Source organism: Mytilus trossulus, chromosome 14, assembly GCF_036588685.1.
Source record: "Mytilus trossulus isolate FHL-02 chromosome 14, PNRI_Mtr1.1.1.hap1, whole genome shotgun sequence".
NCBI lineage: Eukaryota > Metazoa > Mollusca > Bivalvia > Mytilida > Mytilidae > Mytilus > Mytilus trossulus.
In genome coordinates this window covers 80,706,377-80,729,920 of record NC_086386.1, presented here as the reverse complement: position 1 = coordinate 80,729,920, position 23,544 = coordinate 80,706,377, and the positions used below count along the sequence as shown (strand labels likewise).

The 23,544-nt window shown below is 31.7% G+C and overlaps 1 protein-coding gene across 1 annotated transcript; it reads left to right on the top strand.

The window, feature by feature from the left end:
- The first annotated feature begins 1,141 nt into the window (after positions 1-1,141).
- LOC134698119 (acid-sensing ion channel 1A-like) lies at positions 1,142-17,131 on the top strand. Its single transcript, XM_063560409.1, has 8 exons — positions 1,142-1,433; positions 5,968-6,508; positions 8,180-8,278; positions 8,711-8,891; positions 9,897-9,953; positions 13,047-13,203; positions 14,416-14,507; positions 16,986-17,131. The coding sequence occupies exons 1-8, from the start codon at positions 1,306-1,308 to the stop codon at positions 17,129-17,131; spliced, it is 1,401 nt and encodes a 466-aa protein (XP_063416479.1). The 5' UTR covers positions 1,142-1,305.
- Positions 17,132-23,544: the final 6,413 nt, after the last annotated feature.

The window sequence follows — 23,544 nt, the reverse complement described above, 5'->3', positions numbered from 1 at the left end:
TGATTAGAAACTAAAAAAATTGATAGAATTGTAAAATAAATTAGGAAAAGATAGCTTTTAGTCAATGCTTTGAAAATATAAAAATATAAAAAACAAAGATAGGGTTACCGTACGTTTTTTCCGGCTAAAATACAAAATAGGAAAATTCCATGTAGATTCCTTCAGAAAATGCACTGTTTGTTTTAGAGTTACCTCCCCTTAAAATGCCAATTTAAAAACGTTTAAAAACAACCAAAAATAATCGTCCCTTGTAAAAATATTAATATTTATAAGTTAAATTCTTATAAATTGGTTCTTTAAAATGAAAATTCACATTTAATGTCTGTGTTCCTGCATCAAATTAGCTAACTTTATAGAAAATCTGGACCTTAGGTTCTCTAATTTTTACAATCCAAGATGGCTGAAGACACCCATACCACGTTAAGTTAGATCAATATCATGAATATCTATTAAACTATGAATCAAAAAGTAGCCATTTGGAATGATTTGCTTTAGTTTTCGAAACAGACGCGTATCTTTCCATCGAGAGGCGTTTCAAGAATTACATATTATACATTTGCATCTAAAATTTACATATAACTTTTGAATGTTAGTCCATTACTTCCTATTCTTGACTGGTTCAATTTTCTGTTCTTTTTGTTTTTGTTTGATAGTACCAGTCTTAAAGAATAAAGCTTAACATAAGTCTAATTCGGTCGGTAGAGAACACGGCTAAGCACAGTCGGGAAAAAGTTGGAGGACAATTTGGTTACAACCATTGAAAATCATAATTTTTAAATATCTTTTTAAAAAATCGAACACATTATTTTCATTGTTTGATTGAATTTACATAAACATACAACTCAACATTAAGTTTTCATATACAGATTTATTTCATTTTACCTTTCAAATCTTCTTTAAATTTGGCCAAGGATATATGATTAATAGCTTCTTATAGATTATATCTATCACTTAATGGCTATGAATTATTATCAATAATTAACCAATACGGGATCCATTAACATCCACTAACGTTTCTTTGAAAGTTCCGGCAAAACTTCATAAACATCTTTCTATTCCAGTCAAATGAATTCTAAAAGTAATCAAATCATACATATTAATATTGATCACGTTTCAAATGATTTCTAATGATTAGGCTATTGTGTGACAGAATTCAAAAATATCTAGTTAAAACGCAAATATTTACTTGATCGAAATTTTTAAACTTATAAATGTTGGTTGCACTGTTATATTTGTTTATAAAACGTAACAGAAATAGAAACAATCATTTAGTATAACATTGCTTAACAGTTATTGAGTTTATAAATGGAAGATAGACAAGAAGTGATTCGTGGAAACCATCGTATAGGTTTTATTTGGAGAGATTTTCGAGATTATACATCACTCCATGGAATCCATTATGTGAGAAGGAATAGTACATATAGATGTCGATGGTAGGTAGTAAACATTTTGCTTTTGTGTTTTTTGTATTTTTAGCTGTAAAGTTGTTTTTTGTATTTTTTGTATTTTTAGCTGTAAAGTTGTTTTTTGCTCTTTTACTTATACATGGCATCGTTGAATTGGCCATAATTTCTTTTGTTTAAATGACTTCAACCAACCAGTTTATCTTGCAACCACTGCTGGTGGACGTTTCGTTCCCGAGGGTATCACCAGCCCAGTAGACAGCACTTCTGTGTTGACATGAATATCAATCATATGGTCATTTGTATAAATTTACTGTTTACAAAACTTTGATTATTTCGAAATACTAAGAATATAAGGAAGATTATCCTTGGTCGTATTTGGCACAAGTTTTTGAAATTTTAGTCCGCACTGCTCTTCAACTTTGTATTTAATTGTCTTTAATCAGAGCGTCTCTGATGAGTCTTGTATAGACAAAACGCGCGTCTGACGTGTCGAATTATAATCCTGGTAACTATGATAACTGTACCAGGTCAGGAGTATTGCCGTTGTTATCTACAGTCCGTGTATATGTATATTGACGTTTACTTTTGTTATAGTTCAGTGTTAATCTTGTTCCATTGTTTTCCTCATATGAAAGAGGGTTGAAAGATATCCGTGGCAAATTCAAACTTAAAGATCGAAATCAAACTGAAAACGTCATGGCTAAAAAGAAACAGGCAAATAATAATTCTTAATAGTTTATGTGTGTTCCTCCGTTTTAAATTTGATCCCCGGATTTGTTTCAACTTGATCAAATTATTTATTCGAACAGACGTATACTTCTTTTACCCTTTGCTATTCAGATTAACTACCCTACTTGTTTAACTATCATCATTTCTGTTATAAAGATTTTCGGGTTTTTTTAATTTGACAATTATTTTATCTTCACGATGATTTGAAGTCAATTTTTATATATGCGATACAGAATTCCAAGGAAATGTTTGTATACATTACAATAATAAAATTGATACATATTTACAATAGTTCTATATAAATTTTTCAGACAATAGAGATACACAATTATGAAAACAACAAACTTAACAAATCTAATTCAAATGAAAATGCAAACGAAAAGTCCCTGATAAAATAGCTCAAACACATGAGTTGTTATTTGTTTGTGGTTTTTTGGGGGGAGGCAGGGGGGTATTTGTATACTTTGAAAGGACAAATACCAGTTTAAATGTTTACTGAAAAAAAATTATAAAGTTTTATAGACAGATCAATTGTATTTCAAATATACAAACACAGTATGCATATATGAGTTCAAAATAATTTGAGTATCGGTGTTCAAATTTTGATTCGCATTCCATTACATATAATAATATTCTATTGGCGGCAGATAAAACAGTAAATCTTACTTTTTCTTTTAACAAAGAAGTATTTCATTACTGCTTGTAATATAAATTAATTGTTAATACAAAATGTACAAATTTCCAAACATGATTAAACATTAAATAGACAGATGAAGTAATCTAATATTTTTAACATGAATGTGTATTTACTGATAACAAAATCAATATTTCATACCAATAAAAACAGTATTCAATTATCTTATTACAGTGTTGAATTGATAACCTTTAAGAATAAGTTTCTTTAAAGGATCGATAATTTACAAGGATCATTTCTAAATTTCCGGGCACGGTTAACAACATTTCCGTAAAGATGAGGATGTGCTATCTGTTTGAAATAAGATTTCTACAGGTACAATCAAACTTCAAATCAAATCATTATATCTATGGAACATTTCGTAAAGGTTTTAAGTAATTTATGGTAACGATACCCCTGGTTTAATAATTTACCAGTAATACATAGATTGCGACTGTTAAAATCAAAAATGTCACAACAGACACGGGCATAGCAAACGAGCTGTGAAATATAAACACCGTAAGATGGTGCCAAAGGAACATCATCATCTAAAAACAGAAAACTAACAAGAGGGAACGAAAAATCGTTCGTTTCTATGTGTGTTTTATTTTAACGTTGTGTTTCCGTTGTGTCGTTTATTTTCTTTTATATTTGAGTGTGAATTCACATTACTATAAGACGTGTCACGGAACTTTTCTAACCCAAATTCATGTATTTGGTTTTGATGTTATATTTGTTATTCTCATCGGAATTTGTCTAATGCTTAGTCCGTTTCTGTGTTATACATTTAAATGTTGTGTCGTTGTTCTCTTCTTATATTTAATGCGTTTCCCTCAGTTTTAGTTTGTTACCCCACTTTTGTCCATAGATTTACGAGTTTTTAACAGCGGTATACTATTGCTGCCTTCATTAATAACTAATATTTGTGTGTGTTTCTCTATCCAGTTTGTTCTCCGATTGTTGTGTTTTGTAGTCCTGTTATTTAATTATGTCATTTAAATGTTATATTTTACATTGTAATTAACGTGTGAGGTTTTGGCAAGCCACAAAACCAGGTTTAGCCCACCATTTGTTATTAAAATGTCCTGTACCAGAAAAGGAAAATGGCATTGTTACATTATTTTAGTGTTATGTTTCTGTTGTGTCGTGGTTCTCCTCTTATATTTGATGTTTTTGCCTTTATTTGATGATTTAGTTTGAAACCCGGATATGTTTTCTTCTCAATCGATTTATGTATTCCGAATAACGGTATAGCCTTTTTTTATACAACTTCGTAATAAAGTTTTGTATTGTATTCTAAAATCAGTTTACTTTGTCTTAGAATTTACATTGAAGATCAGACTTAATTCAATATTTTAAGAGTCAACATACATATAACCCCACTGTCCGCTTGACTCTCTTTGACAAATGAATAATTTTTAATTTATTTTTTATGTTTCGGAATTATATTCTTGCAGCTTTTCAATATTGATTTATTCAATACATCTGTTGAAGTCTGTATTGTTAAGAATAACATTTTGTCGACTTGGTAATATGAAATTTTAAATTTGGATTAACAACTAGACACACTAGAAGAGGATAAATTCAGTTTTATCAGGACAATATAATAAGTTCGTTGACATACTGGTTAATCCAGATTAAAATCAAGAATATAAGAATGAAAACAATTGTGAGGCCGGCAAGATACATTGATGGGATTTGGCGTGTTTTGATTTGTAAGGATATGGAATACTCTCCGCGAGACCATCAATTATCTATTTGTTGTTCTTGTCCCTAAACTAGTACTCTTAACTCAATAACTTTTGTCTTTTATCTTAGATGTTACTTTTCAATCGGTCTGATAATTTGTATTCTATCATTTACCCAATTGGCTGGTCCAGTTTGTTCATATGCAGTGTTTTTTCTCACACAAAGATGATAGCCGTTTCATAGGCAAATATTACACAACTTTTTTTTATATATATACGCCGGTCTGTAATATATCTAATGAGCCTGTAGTTCACTGGTTGTAGTTGGTATCTTTTTAAAGTATTGATTGATTGATTTGTTGTTTTTTTGCTCAACGTCCAGTGGCAAATATTTCATGCATGTATAGGACGAGAACAAGTAAACAATGAATACAATAGATAAGTCTTGTCATAATAGAGGCCATTTGGGATTATAGTCTGGGAAATTTGAACTGCCACTGGAAGAGGAGGCTATATTGGGTAGGAACAGAAATTTATCCTTGCAACAGGCCACCTACGGACCCATCAAAGAGTTGTTGCAAGGTTTCTTAACGTGCAAAGAGCGTGGCACTTTCTTTTCACGAGGCATCGGATTTAACGTCCCCATTCTGACCGGACGTGACTGCGAACTTGATACATCCCGCACAGCCAACTGACGCCACATTTTAGCAAGCGCTTAACTGCCGGTTGGGAGAAGACCAAGTGACTATATTTCGTTTCCTCATTTACCCAACAGGGGTTTTGAAAGTATTGAATACTTGTTGACAATAAATATAAACATTTAGATAACATAGAAAGTAGTTATTATTATTTGCAATTTGTATGTTTTTAAGCTATAGTGTATAACTGCAAAACGTCGGCATGCACAATGCTTCTATTGAAGGTTAAATTTTGTAAATTTAGCTGTTTCACAAGCCACGCCTCTTTTAGGGATATAACGGTATATAATATTCATAGATATGTTAGTTTGTTTGCGCATAGCTGGTTCCCAGTTATGTTCTCTGTTATTCATCTCATAGAGACATTACTTATATAAATGTTTCCAGTATATAAAACAGGAAAGCACATAAAATTCAACTCGGATGAAGTCCAATAGAGGGGTAGTATAGTATTTTAAAATAAGTTTAAACTCTTAGAAGTTCAAGCCATATAAATGTTGAAAATATTCCGCACAGCCAAATATCTTGAACTTTGAAAAAAAAAGTAGTGCATATCAATTTTCCGTTCTGGGATATAATTTTTCACAAGACTTCATAGTAAGAGTGGCACATATATTAAGCCGCAAAGGTAGTTACTTTATGAACTTGCATTGCCTATATTTACAGAATTGCAACCTGTATGTTTTGCATGCATCATGAACGAATACGGAAAAACTCAACGAATCTAAACTAGGAATTCCAATGATAAGTTTGCTATTTATTTTTATTTATAGGTTGGTATGGACAGTAAGTATCCTTGTAGTGGTGAGTTTTATCTGTGTAAATGTGTTCCGGTTACACAGGAAAAGCATGAATTATTCAACAAAGACTTCCAATAAGATAGTCATGGTTACAAGTGTTCCATTTCCTGCTGTAACGATATGCAATATATCTGAAAACCAACTACAAGACATACAAGTAGATGATGTGAATGACTTGGACGATCATCAACATCTCGATGAACATCCAGTTATTGAAAATAATAATTCGTATTTTTTGAATTCATCGGACTACTATAAAGATGATACAGACCATTTGAACAATTATTCTTTATCAGATTTTTTTACATTTTGCTCTCAGAACAGAAAAGTGATACTATGTGAAGACTATATTGTCAGAAAGACGACACAATTAGGACTTTGTTATACATTCAACAGTTATGAATATTCTCAAAATGAAGGACAAATGTATGTCCAAACCACTGGCACACAAACAGCATTGACTTTTAATATGAAATTAAACCAGCACCATTCAGACCAAGGAGTTGGGATTAGAGTAAGTATTCGTATAGAAATTGTATTTACGATTTCTTAAACCAAACTGTTTGCGAAATTTTATCTTTGCTGTCTTTGATATTGCTGTCATACAGATCAAATATCGGCGCATGAATATTTTGAAATTTTATCGTTATCGCCAATTCGCCAAAAAAAAACCTGATTAGAATATGACGATAAAAATAGAACTCTGTCCAAAGTTTCACAGTTGCTCGTTGCAATTTAAAATTTGAAATTTAAATTACAGTATACGGTTTTGTTCAGCTTGGTAGGCACTATATGCTTAATATACAGTTTTCACCCAACGTTGAATTCTAGACAAGTTTGCAATTCTAGCTATTTTCGCCTACGCAACCCTACGCAACCCAAATATGTAATGAAAAATATACCTTCAGTTGCAACTTTGAGGAAAATTAGATTCAAATATTTTTATGTTTGGATGTTTACTCAAAATTTCGTGTGTTTCTTTTTTATATGTCTATCCTTATTTGTTTTGTTTCAAAATATAAGCACAAGCGTATTTTTTTAACATCTTCGGAACATAAGAATGCTCTCTGTTTGTATAGCAATCATCATTGACGCTCGAATCCAAAAAAGTTAAAAAGGTCAAATAAAGTACGAAGTTAAAGAGCATTGAGGACCAAAATTCTTAAGAGTTTTGCAAAATACAGCTACGGTAATCTATGCTTGGAGTAGAAAATCCTTAGTAGTTAAAAAAATCAGTATTTTGTAAACCGTATATTTATAAATAAAACTATATCAATGACAATTCATGTCGGCACATAAAGTGCTGACTACTGGGCTAGTGCAAGATTCAGGATTTTAGAGGAAAAAAATACATTTTTGCAGTATATTTATATAATTTATAAAAAAATATTTCTGATATTTGGATATAAAATGTTTTTAATTATCGTTATACGTAATCAAACCGAATGTGATATAAAAGAACTCTATGAAGGCCGTACTTTAACCTATAATGGTTTAATTTTTGAATTATTGTTTGGATGGAGAGTTGTCTCATTGGCACTCACACCACATCTTCCTATATCTATCTATGAAATCGTTTTCTAGTCATATCAGTCTGAATGTTAAAATTCAGTCGAAAATGCATCTTTTACCGATTTGTGACATTTCGACTTTGCGAAAAAGAAAATATGATGATAGCAAAGTTATAACCTCCCAGGTAAATGTACCGTTTGTCCTTTCGGTTCATGTTGAATTCATAATCAAAATAAATAAGCTGTATCACCATTGCATGCCTAGATACTCCACACTTCAGCTATGAGAAAAATGATATTTAAACTTATAAATCGTTGACAAACAGACAAACTGACAACGTGAGGGAAACTCTTCTGGAAAACTTGTTTTCTTCTTTTAAACACATCTCCCCATCCTCATAATACTTGTTGACTTGATATGTTTTGAATTCAGATGAATTCTCACATGCATGAGCACAGAAACATGGACTTTACATATCATACAATTGGCCGTTTCAGAATCTAAAGCTTTGTGGTTAATTTCATTGTTCGTACCCAAAAATTAAAATAACGTCATTTCATTGCTTAACTATGACATTTTTTACCAATCAGGAAGTTTTAGTGTACACGTTTGAAAATATTACCCAGGATGCATTAGATTCTGAAACGGCAAATCAATATATCTTATATTTTAGATAGTACTGCACGAGCCTGGTGAGGAACCGGATGTTCTAAATAAAGGTTTTAACATAGCAGAAGGATTTTCATCTTACGTATCAATGAGCATGACAAAGGTAAGAAAAGGAATACCAAATGACCTGATAAAAACATTAAGACATTTTTTGTATTAATCGAGCTTGAAATTGAAGAAAAAAACACATCAAACGATTTTCCTGATATCTACACACCTGTTCGCATTTAGAAAAACAAACTTTCCCATTGCAAAGAATTTTAGATGACAGACATTAATATGTAACATCTTGAATCCTCTGTTAACCGCCGAATAGTTAACCGAATGAACGGTGTGTTGCTTTTTATAAAACCTGTTTCAATATTTTATTTTACCTTTATTCACAAAATATTTGCTGTAAATTTGTAAAGCCCAATTTCCTCATATCTGTTTTCAAGTTGGTCGCTGTGCTCACGACAATGGTATTGAGTTACCTTCGAAAAACAAATATTTTAAAAAAGCTGGTTTATCTTGTAATCTTTTCGGTTTCTTTCAGTATGAATATTTACCGTCACCTTATAGCATAAGTGATAACCAGCATTGTATCATCACTAATACACCAGACTTTGTCAGTCCTCTGCAGTTTTATCCCAAATACAGCTATAGTGCATGTCTAATGGAATGTAGAAGGAATTTTATTATACAAATATGTGCGTGTAAAAGTGTCTTTGATCCAGGTGCAGTATTTTTAAATTCAACTTCTATTATTTTGAAAATGTTAACTTGTATCACGTATCTGATCCAAAGGCATTTGATTACTTCAAAATTAGAAATTTTAAATATATCTACAAAGTGTCATGGTCACGCTTGTTACATTGTTGTAATACTGTAGTTTTACCTCTTTCATCATGTTTAAAAACTAATGCAAATACGCGCAAATATGTTGGCAAAGTAGATACGTATTTTGAACGACCTCAAGAAAGCGTTAATGAAATGCGTTTGTCACAACATTTAGATTTTCATATTATTAACTTATTTACTGATCATTTACTGATGTACATTTTCTCGTTGTCTGGCATAAATATACCTGCAAAGTAAATACGTTACAAAGTTCCATGTATATGGTAGACATAAACCATGTGTTGAACATCCAGTACATAAGAAGAAAGCGCATGAGAAGGAACACAGAAGGAAGCAAACGTATTGCATATTAAAGTTATTTTAAAAGGTGTTATGTCTGCACTCTTAAACAAACGTACGCATGTCTCCTACAAAGATAAAAAAACAAAAATGCCAAACTCCAAGTAAATTTCAGACCGGAAAGTACTTCCTTAAAGTCAAAAACTCAAAGAAATCAAGCGAATAACTGTCAAAATCCTGACTTGGAAGGTTTAATATATATTTCTGACATATTTCGTTATGTTGAAAAGATAGATAAAACCAGGTTTGATAGCTAGCCAAACCTCACTTGTAAACAAAACAAACAGACAGTATACTGTTAGTAAAACATTTGGATACATCAGTCAACATGTGGGCCGAACAGCATAACTATCTAATATTGGAAAAAAAAATGGGAAAAATAACACTGCTTAATACTGCATTTTATAAATATCTTTTAAGTTTTTTGAAAATACTCATTCAAACATTAAAAAGAATATTCTTATTAAACAGATATTGTTTCGACATTTACGTGAATATTTAGCCTCTTTTTTATTTTCTTCCTTATTATACTTTTGTTGAAGGAAGCGAATCAGTTTGTACAACTCCAACGTCAATTGGCTGTTATAGTCAAGCAAGTCGTAAGTACAATCCAGTAGTGTCAGTTGTGCATATTTTCTAACTTTTTTTGTGTTTTCGACTTTATAGGACCTTGTTTCTTAGTATATTCAGCTCTATGCACGGTATTATATATATAAAAAATTATACTAAATATGTAAAATGGATGAATCAAATAAGCACTTTACAAATCGAACGAATTAGGAAAATGCAAATAACATATACATGGATTTTAACTTTATAGTTAAACATAAATCAAAAACGCGTTTCCATATATGTTGGCGTTTGTTTTTGTTGCTGCATTGTGTTTCTGTCAATCTGTTGATTTGCTCAAACAGTTGATGTGTTTTCCTCCGTTTTTGTTTGCAATGCAGAATTGCTTTATCTTAATCGGTTTATGAAACCAAAATGCAAGCGACATTCTTTACCTGCATTTCACACAGTCATATCATTCAATCGTTTCAATGCAAGTCCACATCAAAAATCGAAAAGAAAATACCACAGGACTAACAATCCTCATCTTGCAATGCCCCTCTGTAGACAAAAAGAGGACTACTGGAATCGACAATAGGGAACTGTTATACCATAATTATGGTTCAAATGACAAAATATATGGTATAGGTATGCTATCTTATTCGTTGTGTAGCTTGGTGAATGAGATGAATATTTTCAACTCTACTCCTCGACGTAGATTCAGTCATAGTCATCTTCATTATGCATCACTTACTCCATGATGTCCCTATCAATAACTTTTTGTCATTTATACAAAAGTATTAATCACATTCGCACGACGTTTTATTCGTTACTTCTTTCAAAACTTCATTCTCTGTTCAATTTATGTTTGGAAGCTAATGTTACAAACCTTCATTAAAACCAATACAAACTTACAGCTAATATTTCGAATATTGCACGTTACCACTGGGTCGATGCCTCTGTGGTGGACTATTAGTCCCCGAGGGTATCACCAGCCCAGTAGCCAGTACTTCGATACTGGCATGAAAATACGGATTTTTTGTTTTATTAAAATTTGCTGTTATAAAATGTTAGAAATTATTATAAATTAAGGAATGTATCTCCCTCATGCAAAGCTCTGATTCCTTTCACGAATTTGGCTATACTTTTCGGACCTTTTGGATTATAGCTCTTCAACTTTTATATAAGCTTTTGATTTCAAATATTTTGGCCACGAGCATCACTGAAGAGACATGTATTGTCGAAATGCGCATCTGGTGCAACAAAATTGGTACCGTTGATTTTATTACAGACTTTTCAAACAAGTTCGCGTTGGAAAAGAGAAAAAAAAAGAAAAAAATGCCTTTGCAAACAAAGGTCTTGGTGTCGTCAACATGAGCAATATCCTTCATCTTAAAGTAACAATCAACGCCGAGCTTCAAAGTTATTGTAAAACTGCCTTTTCTAGAGGTGGCGTTAATCAGAAGTGGATACTAAAAAAATACAAAAAATCTTATTGAGTACATACAATCTAAGACGGTTTCATCTTGCATTAGTATTCAACAATTTGTCTTTTCTACAATTTCCACAAATATTCCCTTTTACAAACTAAAAGATAAAAATAAAAGCATTGGTATTGAGTTGTTTCATAAAAAAGAATGGCCAACGTAAATAAAACAATCTTTTCTTATGTAGGGGTAAATCCTACTCTGTAAACAATCACTCTTATTCAATTAAAAACATCTTTTAAACTGACATTATCAAGATGCTTGATTCCTTGATTGACAACATATTTATTACGTTTGGAGGACGACACAAAACGATCAACATTCCTATGGGAACCAACTGTGCCCCTCATTTAGCCGATTTGTTCCTCTATTCTTACGATGTTGACTTCTACAAAATTTAAGGAAGAAAAAAGAAGTTAGCAATATCCTTTAACTTTAATTTACGCTTTATCTTTTCTCTCCCTAAATAATTCAAAATTTTGTGACTTTGTTGAACGCATTTATTCCATCGAACTAGTGATAAAGGATACAACAGATACAGTGAAGTCTGCCTCATATCTTGACTCACTTCTAAAAAATGACAATGAGGGTCGGTTGAAATCAAAACTTTACGGCAAAAGAGATGATTTCAGCTTCCCAATTGTGAACTTTCCATTTTTTATGTAGCAAAATTCCAGTAGCATCAGCATACGGAGTATATATCTCCCTATTGATACGATATTCTCCTGCTTGTATTCATATCATGATTTCCTTGATAACGGGTTGGTGCTTACAAGGTAGTTTTTAAACCAAGAGTTCAAAATTGTGTAGTTGAAATTATCATTTCGTAAATATCAAATACGCTATAACGATTTGGTTGATCATTACGGAACAACCGTTTCACAGATGATATGTTCTTAACGTCGTACCAACAATGTTGTTCTGTTTCCACAAATGTGACCTACCGAATTAGACTATTTAACGGGTATTTAATAACATGAGCAACACGACAGATGCCACATGTGAAGCAGGATATGTTTACTCGTCCGGAGCACCTGTTATCACCCCAGTTTTTGTTTAGGTTTGTGTTGCTTAGTCTTTAGTTTTCTTTGTTGTGTCGTAATTACTCTTTGTCTGTTTGTCTTTTTCTTTTGTAGCCATGACGTAGTCAGTTTATTTTCGATCTATGAGTTTGAATGTCCCTCTGATATCTTTTGTCCTTCTTTTATGACTTTTTAGCAGTGGTATACTAAGTTTGCCTTGATATATTATTTATGTTTAACCAAAAACAGTAACGAATGCAACCCTAAATCGTAGAGTAATAAGTTGTTGTTAGAACTTCCACGACGTATTCACTAAATAGATATTACAAAAGCAAAAGAAACAGTCAAAAGGAAAAAAAATAATGAATATTCAATAGATAAGCGAATATAGCGATATCATATATATAGTCTTAAAGACATTGGTTGCTCTGTCAAGTTCATGGACAAATATGAAAAGCTAGAATGAAAGGTCGTCAATTAATTATGATCAGTATTGTATATGCAATCGTGATTAACCAAGATATAGAGAACAAGATCCAACGAAACAGAAAAGTCTTGTTTTTGTTTAATGTTTTCTGGCCTTACACTTATATTTTTCAATGTGTTAGAAATATTCTTTATATATATTTTGCAGTCGATTTTGATATTCACTACAAAACAACAAAACAATGCAACTGTCAGCAATCATGTGAGTTTGTAGAATATCAGTACAGCATATCATCTGCTATAAGTCCCGCCAAGATATACTTACCATATTTAAAACCAATATATCAGGATAAAAATTTTACTGGGTGAGTACTATAATCGAGCCGTTTTATATTCAACTTGTACATATGACGATGCCAAAAAATGAAAGTATATGCATAATTGGAGAAATCAGCTATTGCTGTAGGGATATGTACAGTGTGGATTTCATGGAGACAATTCATTGATCTTGCGAAAGATCTTTAATTCTAAAATTGACAAGAGCTATGTACAGTTCACATAATATGTCGTCTTTTCCAATGGCTATTGATATCATTTTTTTTATCTCTAGTAATGTCTAAGAGAAACCTTTTGTTTATCACAGGTTAATAAATGTTATGAGATAGCGTATGATTAAAGGGATTACAATTTAGTTTTTGCTTGCTTTTAAACAACACAATTTTATTCTAAACGGCTAAATTCCAGCAAATACTGTACATCTTATAAACAGTTGTACAACCGTCGGCAATAATGCTCATTGCCTAGCGGCAATTGTTGCAAAACAGGACGAAAACATATAAAGTTGGTAGACTCAATTAATATGCTTTATTTAAACATTTTGAACATTAGAAAACTAATGTCATAATTGATATTAGTTCGACTAGCTGAACCACATATTTAACGTGCAAGTCAATATTCCACATGGACACATTTTAATAAACATAGTCTCGTTATTCTAGATCGGATTCAGAGACGACCGGTCATTGGTTCTCTATTTCAAAGCCACGTGTTTAAAACCTGAAGCAAAAGCAAAGTGTTTACGAATCAACAATTTATTCGCTTAGTGATTAAAAGGTTTCAGGCTTAAAATTTAATACGCCAGACGCAAACAGTTATCAAGCCAAACAAGTACAAAGTTGAAGGGCATCGAGGACTTAAAATTCTAAAGAAAATGCTTAATACGGCTACGGTAATCTATGTCTGGGATAAGTAAATCTTTAGTTTTTTTTTAAATTCTATTTGTAAATAGGACATTTAAAAAAGTATGACCATATAATTGAAATGCATGTCATCACTGAAGTGCTGACTTCTGATTTAAACATATGCATTTCAGTACCAGTTTGGTTTTTGTTTTGGCTGCTTGGCTTGTGATACATGTATGGCTACCGAAATATCATCACAGTAAAAACACAAAGACAAATCTATAAAATTATGAACATGTATACTATATAAATATATATACATGTTTCTAATAGGTTCTGTGTGTGTGTGTGTGTCATATGAAGATTTTCATTCATTTTACATTTAATTCTTTACAGAAAGAACTGCCTTGAGGTAAGACTTTTCTTTGACTCTTTGAGCTACACCTTAGCGGAATCGATTCCAGAATATTCAAGGATTGATTTTATTGGTAGGTTATTATTTTCATTATTATCAAAACCTTGGTCTTATATAACATTTTAACTGCGGTATTATATGTTTATATTGTATCTAAGCTTATATACACATCGTCGCTGGGCTTCCAAAATGTTGTAAATTACAAATCTTTCAAGAAAAAAATATCTCACAACAGGCTTTAAAAATTTTGACAAAATACATGCTTCCAATATGTCGTATGTGAACTTGAACATTTTTGTAAATAGCAGTGAAATAAAAACGTTGACATTTCTGGATTATCCGAGAACTTAAATTATTCTCACAGAAATAAATAAATATACAATTATTTTATTCCCAAAGCCATTATACAAAGATTTTCAAGTTTTCATACAACATTTTGGAAGCAAACTGACATTGCCAATTTTGTAATATGTCTTATTTCAAACGTTTTCATTGGTCTAACTGTATGCTATTTTGTAATATCAAAGATTTGCTCCCGCCCAGACCACTGGTGTCAAAAAGAATTTTTAAACAAAAAAGTCATATTCGACATTTTGGAAGCCCATCGACGACATGGATAAAAGTATTGCAACACCAAATTGAAATTCAAATTAAAAAACACCCTTTATTTTCATTTGATATGATTTGTTGAAATAGAACTTGTTAAACATTATTTAAATATCACCCGAGTTTTATCAATAAATATCGTCTGCACATGCAGCTACTGAACTTGTAAGCAATAAAACAGATGATTTATTCTCATTGTTTACAACACTTTAAATAACCAAGTTTATAAAGTCATGTGATTGACACCGTGTAATTGGTCATCCACAACTCATAACCATGATAACTGCAGCAAAATGGCAGATATTCAGCATAAAAGAAGCAGGTATGTCGCTAGGACAATTGCACGTATAGTTGGTCATTACCATTCCACTATAAGTTGTTTTCAGAATAAAAATCAGGTACCAATCGATGTTAAAGACCTTTCGAGATCAAAAAGACCCCCTTTAACATCTGCTAGGGAAAATCAAGCATAATGAAGGTTGGTCAGATGGAAACCCGTTGCAAACAATCAATCCTTAAAAGAGAGTGATGACCATGCAGGAGCCTTTAAACAAGAACTGTTCGAGATCGTCTCATCGGTACTAGTAATCATGCGATAATATCATTTTGGCGATCTTTGCTTACGAAAAGACACGCAGTTGCCCGTATCTAATATTGTGCAGAGCTCGCCAAGGTTGGAAATTAGCATCGTGCAACCTTAGCAACAAATTAGTCGACTTATGGCAGGAATCAAAAGACGTTAAGATGCGGTTATACGTACTCATTTCAAAATGTCTGACATTGTAAAGTTCGACTACAGTAAAAGTTGTAAAATGCATTTTTTGTTACAAAAACAACCTCATTTTGTTATAAAATTTTGGTAAAATAAAACATATTTTTTTTCATACTTTTTTTGTTCGTAGTAATGCCAATGTTATCATTTACTACGGTTCAATTTTTTTACAAATATTTTATCATATTCCTACCAAAATAAGAGGCTGATTTTTCAAGTTTTGAAAAATCAAGGTGTTACAATACTTGTGTCCATGTGTATAAATGATATTACTGTGCTTGTATTCCTATCATGGTTTCCTTGATGGAGGGTTGCTGCTAACAATGAAGCTATTAAACCAAATTGTGAAGTTAAAATCATCCAATCGTAAATTTTACAGACGCCATCATATATAGAAAGAAGATGTGGTATGAATGCCAATGAGACAACTATCCACAAAAGACCAAAATGACACAAAAATTAACAACTTTAGGTCACCGTACGGCCTTCAACAATGAGCACAGCCCATACCGCAAAGTAAGTTATAAAAGGCCCGGATAAGACAATGTAAAACAATTTAAACGAGAAAACTGACGGCCATATTTATGTAACAAAAATGAACGAAAAAAAAAACATGTGACACATAAACAAAAGACAACCACTGAATTACAGGCTCCTGATGTTTGACAGTAATGGAATAACCGATTCACAGAGGATATCTTATATGTTCCTTACGTCGTAACTACTATCCCCTTTCCTTTTCATGAATGTGACCTATCGAATTAGACTATTTACCGGGTTTGTAATAATATGAGCTACACGACGGTCGCCACATGTGAAGCATAATCTGCTTACCCTGCCGGAGCACATGATATCACCCCAAGCTTTTTGTGGGGTTCGTATTGCTTAGTCTTTATTTTTCTATGTTGTGTCGTGTGTACTATTATTTGTCTGTTTGCCTTTTTCAAAACCTTAGTTAATGCTCATTAGAAGCATTCACAATAAACTGTACCATGTCATTTTTAACTTTTGATTCAAATCAAGTCGAATTTATTACTTCCTATTTATATCTAAGATAAGATTGACCCCAGCAGGAAATTCGCGGGTTCCTCGAATAATATGTATAAGCGGAGGATTTCGCAATTTATTATTCTAGTATAACGTACTTTACATTTTGTTCCCTTTCTTTTTTAGGAATACTTGGTGGTATGATGGCTTTATTTTTAGGTGCTAGTTTGTTAACTTTGGCAGAAGTAGCTGAACTGATATTAATGTGTTTTGTCATTGGGTTAAAGAACTCTGTCAAATATATCAAAGGAAAAATAATTGATAGTCGCTAAACTGAAATAATAATTTTAACAATATGTATATAAATATTTCTGTACTTTAAAGATTTGTATAAATCCTGGAATAAAACGTATTATTCGTTTGTTGCTTAAAGGAAGTTGACTTAACATGTTTTGGATTTTTTGTCATATTTTCGGAATCCTCTGATTTTATTGACTTAAATGCCTTAAAACATTTTGCCCATCAACCCCCATTTTTCTTTTTATAAGTTTTTTACATTTATAATTTTAAGCCATTTGTAAAAGTCTTCAGAATCTTAATAATTTCTTAATATTTTTTGAGACTTCAACTTGTCAATGATAAAGCTAAAAAGAGTCAAGAGGGAATATTTTCCCGCCAAAAATGCAATGGCTAGATCTCGAAGACAAGCACATTACCCTGTACTTTGTTCTTCGCTCTATCAATATATATGAGTGTTATAAAAAGCTTCTTATTTTCAAACTAAGTAGCGAACTTCATTAAATGCTCTTCGATTAGGATAAGGTTTGAAACACTTTTACCATCTGAAATCCATTGATCAACGATTAAAAAACCGTGTGGGCATTTTGTACAACTGTAGAAAAAAATTTAAGAATGAAAAAAGGCAAATCAAAAATTGAATTACAACCAACGAATAAAAAACATTGTTCTAAAGAGAAAAAAAGAAAAATTCATATTTTTTGGGCACAACATTTCAAGTAACATAAATACCGACATGCAAAGAAAATTCCTAAACAAAAAGTAAAACCAAAAGAAATGATCAAAAACACGGTTGACTTTTTCATGTTGATGCAAGTAAGTTTTTGTCATTCACTATACCGTCGTCCTTTAGAGTCGTTTGGGGTTTTTTTTCTGGCCCGACCTTTCATAAAAAAAATACAAAACATATATTTAAATATTCCAATAATGACTAAAAAATAAGTAGAACAACACTACATGTTCACACGTCTGTTCATTGGAAGCAGGAGATACAAAACGATAAATCAGTAATTGAAAGTCTAGTAAAAGCAAACAGCACCATAGAAAAAAATGAAAAACTACGGATTAACAAACAGAAGTTTTCAAAGCAATATTAAAAAAACTAAAAGACTAATTAACAAAAAACACACCAAATATACGGGATGATCTGAGGTGTTTCGGAATGGAAGGCAAATTGTTCTGCTCCACAGGTGAAAACCGTTATCTTGATCAAACCAAATTAAAATTCGGTTATCAGTCTCATTTTTTATGAAAATATCGGAAACTTCTATAACAAGTTAAAAAATATAAAAAAAATCCGAGAAAATTCAAAACGAAACGAATCTTATCAAATGACAAAATCAAAAGCTTATACACAACAAACGAAAGGATAACAACTGTCATATTCCTGACCTTGATACAGACATTTTTTCATGTCGGAAATAGTAGATTGAACCTAGTGTCATAGATAGTTAAACCTCTTACTTGTATGATAGTCGCATCACATTCCACTATATAAACAACGATGTGTGAACTAAAATAAAACAAGTTTCTCTCAGCATTGAAGATCATCGGCTGTTGTCTGCTCTTTGGTCGGGTTGTTGTCTCTTTGACACATTCCAAATTTCCATTCTCAATTTTATAATAAATAAAATTGTCAAACATAGGGATCAGCAGTTAGCATTGTGTTATAATCTAAATCACTGTAAAAATAATATGCACAAAAAGACATACAGACAAAAACTATAGGCACAAATGAAAGACTAGAATACACAAGTGTACCGTGTACCCGTTTGGCTTTAGAACTATTTTGATCTGAGCGTCTCTAATGAGTCTTCTGTGGCTGAAAGGCGCGTCTGGTGTATTTAATTATAAGCCTGGCTCCTTTGCTTTACCATACAAAATGAGCACAATGACGGGATGTTTAAGTACAGAGTCACGTTATATGTACCAAGGAAGTATACAGTGCATATAAACAAGTCACCTATTATTGATTGACTTTGGTATAGCTAAAAATAGGTATTTCAATTGAGGAAAAATAGTGCCGATAGTTTCTGGTTTTATTTAAATTTATTTGAGACTAAAAACATATTTAAGATTTTTTTATAATCGAGTATTTATAAAAAAAAAAAAAAGGAAATGGGTTTGTCTCACATTTCTTTTTTACATATTTAAAGAGAGTTGATAATTGCCGTATAATTGTCTTTCTGTACTATTGTGTAGTAGTTGAATACATTCATCAAATCTATATATAACATAAAGAAACATAACGAGTTTTCATGTGTTTTGAAAATAGACATAGGAAATGGAGTAAGATTCATTTTGTCATTGCTTTAACTATAATTCGAAAAATATGGAATATAAAAAAATAAACAATATCCTGCTTTGTTATCATTTCCAAAATAATTAAATATCTATTCAAGCAAACTAAAATAAATCAAAGGAACATCTTCTTTTATTTTTTTGTTTTCTCTGAAAAAAAAATGTTCTTGCAAAGTTATAATTCGTCTTAGAGTCGAGTTTTCTAAATTACATTTGGTTATTTTAATAGCTTGATTCTCAGAAAAACGTTTACTTTTTCTTGTGTTTCATGCTTTTGTCATTCATAATTATAAAAACCATAATTGCGTGTTGATTGTTTTATATTTGAACATGTTTTATATAAAATAATTATTCTAATAAAGTGAACGGATGTGAAATTCAAGTTAAAACTAATTGCTTGTATATAAGGGAAAAGATAGAAAAATCAATGAGTGATAAAATTCAATAAATGTACAATTCAAGGTTGACGACCAGTTAAATTATTATATTTGATATCTACAAGTATGTCGTTCGTAAAAGTTTGTCCAGGCACATGTTAAATCTTATAAGGATTTTATGTTTTATTTCAACTAAAAAACACCTGAGAAAATGACAACAAAGTACATCTGGGTCAATAGCTGTAATTAATTTTCCATATGCGCTAAATGTAACATTTCCTTAATTGCTCAGTCCATATCGTTTACTCCAATATGTATGGTGGCTCATATCGAAGCAGATACATGTTTAAATGTCTGGTTAAATTTGGGGGCAAATGAGATTACTTTTTTCGTAAATTGCTGGGCCCCGGAAGATGGTTTAAAATGTCACTCTCCTCATGAAATGATCCCAAAATTCTGATCATAAAATTCAATAAAAGATTTATCCTTTCTAATAATGTATTTAAGATCAAATCTACATATTTATTTTCTCATTACATCAGCTCTATAAAACAGTTCTTATTGTTCATTAATGTCCATTTCTAAAATCACACCATCCACGATTGTATGGCGGACTATTTTTTAATTGTCGCATTAGGGATCTTGACCCATCTTCCAAAAAAAAATCCTACAGACCAATTTAAATGTCCAGCAAAAACTTATAGCTAAAATACCGTACTCCAGAGTAAATTCAACTAAGAAAGACCATATAAAATGACAAACACAAAAACATTCCGTGAACGGCACGAATAAAATACAATAGTCATACCTTTAACAGCGTACAGACAATCGCCGAAAGAAATGTTGGGTAAACTGGGTTTTATGGAAGCTAAACCCTCAAAAGAAATATTCGAAGCAAACAGACACTCGGTTCAACGGGTTGTGTTGAGTGACTATGGAAAGAGTTTCAATATAGTACAACAATACATATGATACATAATGAGACGATAAAATAAAAAAAATCAACTCGGACGGTAACGTGTTGGATTGTCTAAGGAAAGAGACACAAAAAAAATATGAATGACCAGTACAAAGATCCTGTTCATATTCCAAATACATATATTAGTTATATGTTATGGGCCTATTATACGTTTTTTTTTTATTTCTACAGATTTGGTGTGTCCGAAGCGATATATATCAACAGGTACGCTCAATCACTCCGAAACTAATAGATATAGGAAGATGTGGTGTGAGTGCCAATGAGACAACTCTCCATCCAAATAACAATTTAAAAAGTAAACCATTATAGATTAAAGTAAGGCCTTCAACACGGAGCTTTGGCTCACACCGAACAACAAGCTATAAAGGGCCCCAAAATTACTAGTGTAAAACCATTCAAACGGGAAAACCAAAGGTGTATAAACATGTTTATAGATAGTCTTTAAAAAAAAAGCTTTTTTTTACCTCAGAATGTGTATTGGCATGCTCGCATTCCAATACGTATAGCTCTGTCTGTAAATAATTCCAGTCTCCGATACGCAACCCGTTTTCTAGTTATAGGTAAAAATGAATATAAGTTTTAACTCCATTTTCTGCGGCGCCAATCTTTAAGTTCAAATGTTGGATGTGTAAATGTGAAACATACACAATCGAATTGTTTGGTGTCTTTAGATATCAGTTGTATCGATTCGATTCGATTAAAGACAGAAATAATAGTTCGCTCCTACGTCTCCTACAAATACGGCTGATACTTGAAGTCCCTAATCAGTTATTGTCTATTTTTTCTTCAATCTAAGGTTATTAGCTCTTCATCTTTTATATAAGCTTTGGATTTTAAAATATTTTGGCCACGAGCATCACTGAAGAGACATGTATTGTCGAAATGCGCATCTGGTGCAAGAAAATTGGTACCGTTAATTTAATTAGAGTGCTGATGGTATTCTATAACTATTTTGATATGAGCAACACTGATGAGTCTTATGTAGACGAAACGCGCGTCTGGCGTACTAAATATTAATCCTGGTACCTTTGATAACTATTTAACTAAAACTACCACGAACTCAGGAATAGTTATTTTTTTTTATATCATTTCTTAAGAAGCGATACAATTGTATACAAAACACCACATCTCAACCACTTTTGACAAATTTATTTAAATTGTTAAAAATGTTTTATTTAAAAATATAAATTGCAATTCTTTTCAAATTATTTAAGATCAATTTTATATATTCATGTTGAGCTTTTTTATTTAAATAATAGCTAACTTCTGTGGATTGATTTATTTATATTCTGACTAATTTACGTGGATTGAAAAAGCTTGCATTTTTATGGTTCTTTTATTTCGTGGATTTCTAAAAAACTACAAATAATCATACATCAGTTTTAAATTAGTTGTACTATTGATTCGTGGTCTACCTAAACCAACGAAATCCAAGAAAATTGGTATTTAACAAATAATAATGAATACATCAATTTTATAACAAATATTATCTTATATAGATATAGGAAAATGAGGTATGAGTGCCAATGAGACAACTCTCCATCCAAATAACAATTTATAAAATTAATGTAAACCATTATATACAATGTATGGGCTTCAACACGGAGCATAGGCTCAAACCGAACAACACGCTATGATGGGCCCGACAAATGACTAGTTTCAAACCATACAAACATGACTAGTTTCAAACCATACAAACGGGAAAACCAAACGTTTTAATGGTACCAAACCTTCTCCCTTTTCTGAAACAGTAGTATATCATAACAACATCAAAGGACATACTATAAAATATCAATTGGAATGACTTAACTCAATTAAAAAACGAAGTGACACACAGAAACACACAATGAACGAATAAATTTGATCTGTGATACAATGTAGATATGCCAACATAAAACACACCAGAGCAAACGAACTCTATTATTGTTGTTGTACATATCAAAAACGAACTTAGGCCTTCAAAATAAGGCAAACGTCTAACTACACTACCGAGTAAAGACAAGCGTTGACAAAGACTTTGCTAGATGTTTAAAAAGCTCTTTGTACGAGTGTAAGGATAAACATTTTTTGGGGGTTTTGTAAAATTCAAAAAATCAAGAATTTAAAATTGATTTCTTTAAGTCAGAAGAACATTAGTTAAGCAACTAAATAGGCTTAAAAATATTGATAGGACATTGAGCTCCTTTTCGAGATATGTAAAAAAAAAAAGGCGGGGAAAAAGCTGACTCGGACTTTTACCTTATATAAGCATTGCTATTATTTGGGTCTCTAATCAATAGAAATAAATCAAAAATCAGAAATATAGAATTCCTTTGCTGAATATTTAGAGATTTTGCGTTATCCCAACATGAATATTAAAGGCAAAATCTAAACGACAAAGGACAACCACAGACCGATCGGTTATTGCATCAAAATCAATTGTCAAATGTTTAATCATAATTTTTCATGTATTTCCTTAGGTAATTATTTTTCTTGATATTTTTTAAAGCCAGCTAACTGATATTGTCAGAGATCTTTGCATTTTCTACATTGTCTACAGCCAGTGAAATTAAATAAACTCCTTATAGATACCAGGACTAAATTTTGTATATACGCCAAACTCGCGTTTCGTCTACAAAAGACTCATCAGTGACGCGTGAATCCAAAAAAGTCAAAAAGGCCAAAAAAAGAATGAAGTTGAAGAAGAAAAACAATTGTTACTCTTCCGGAGAACCTGATATCACCCCTAGTTTTTTATTGGGTTGTTAAGTCTATAGTTTTCTATGTTGACTGTCCCTCTGGTATCTTTCGT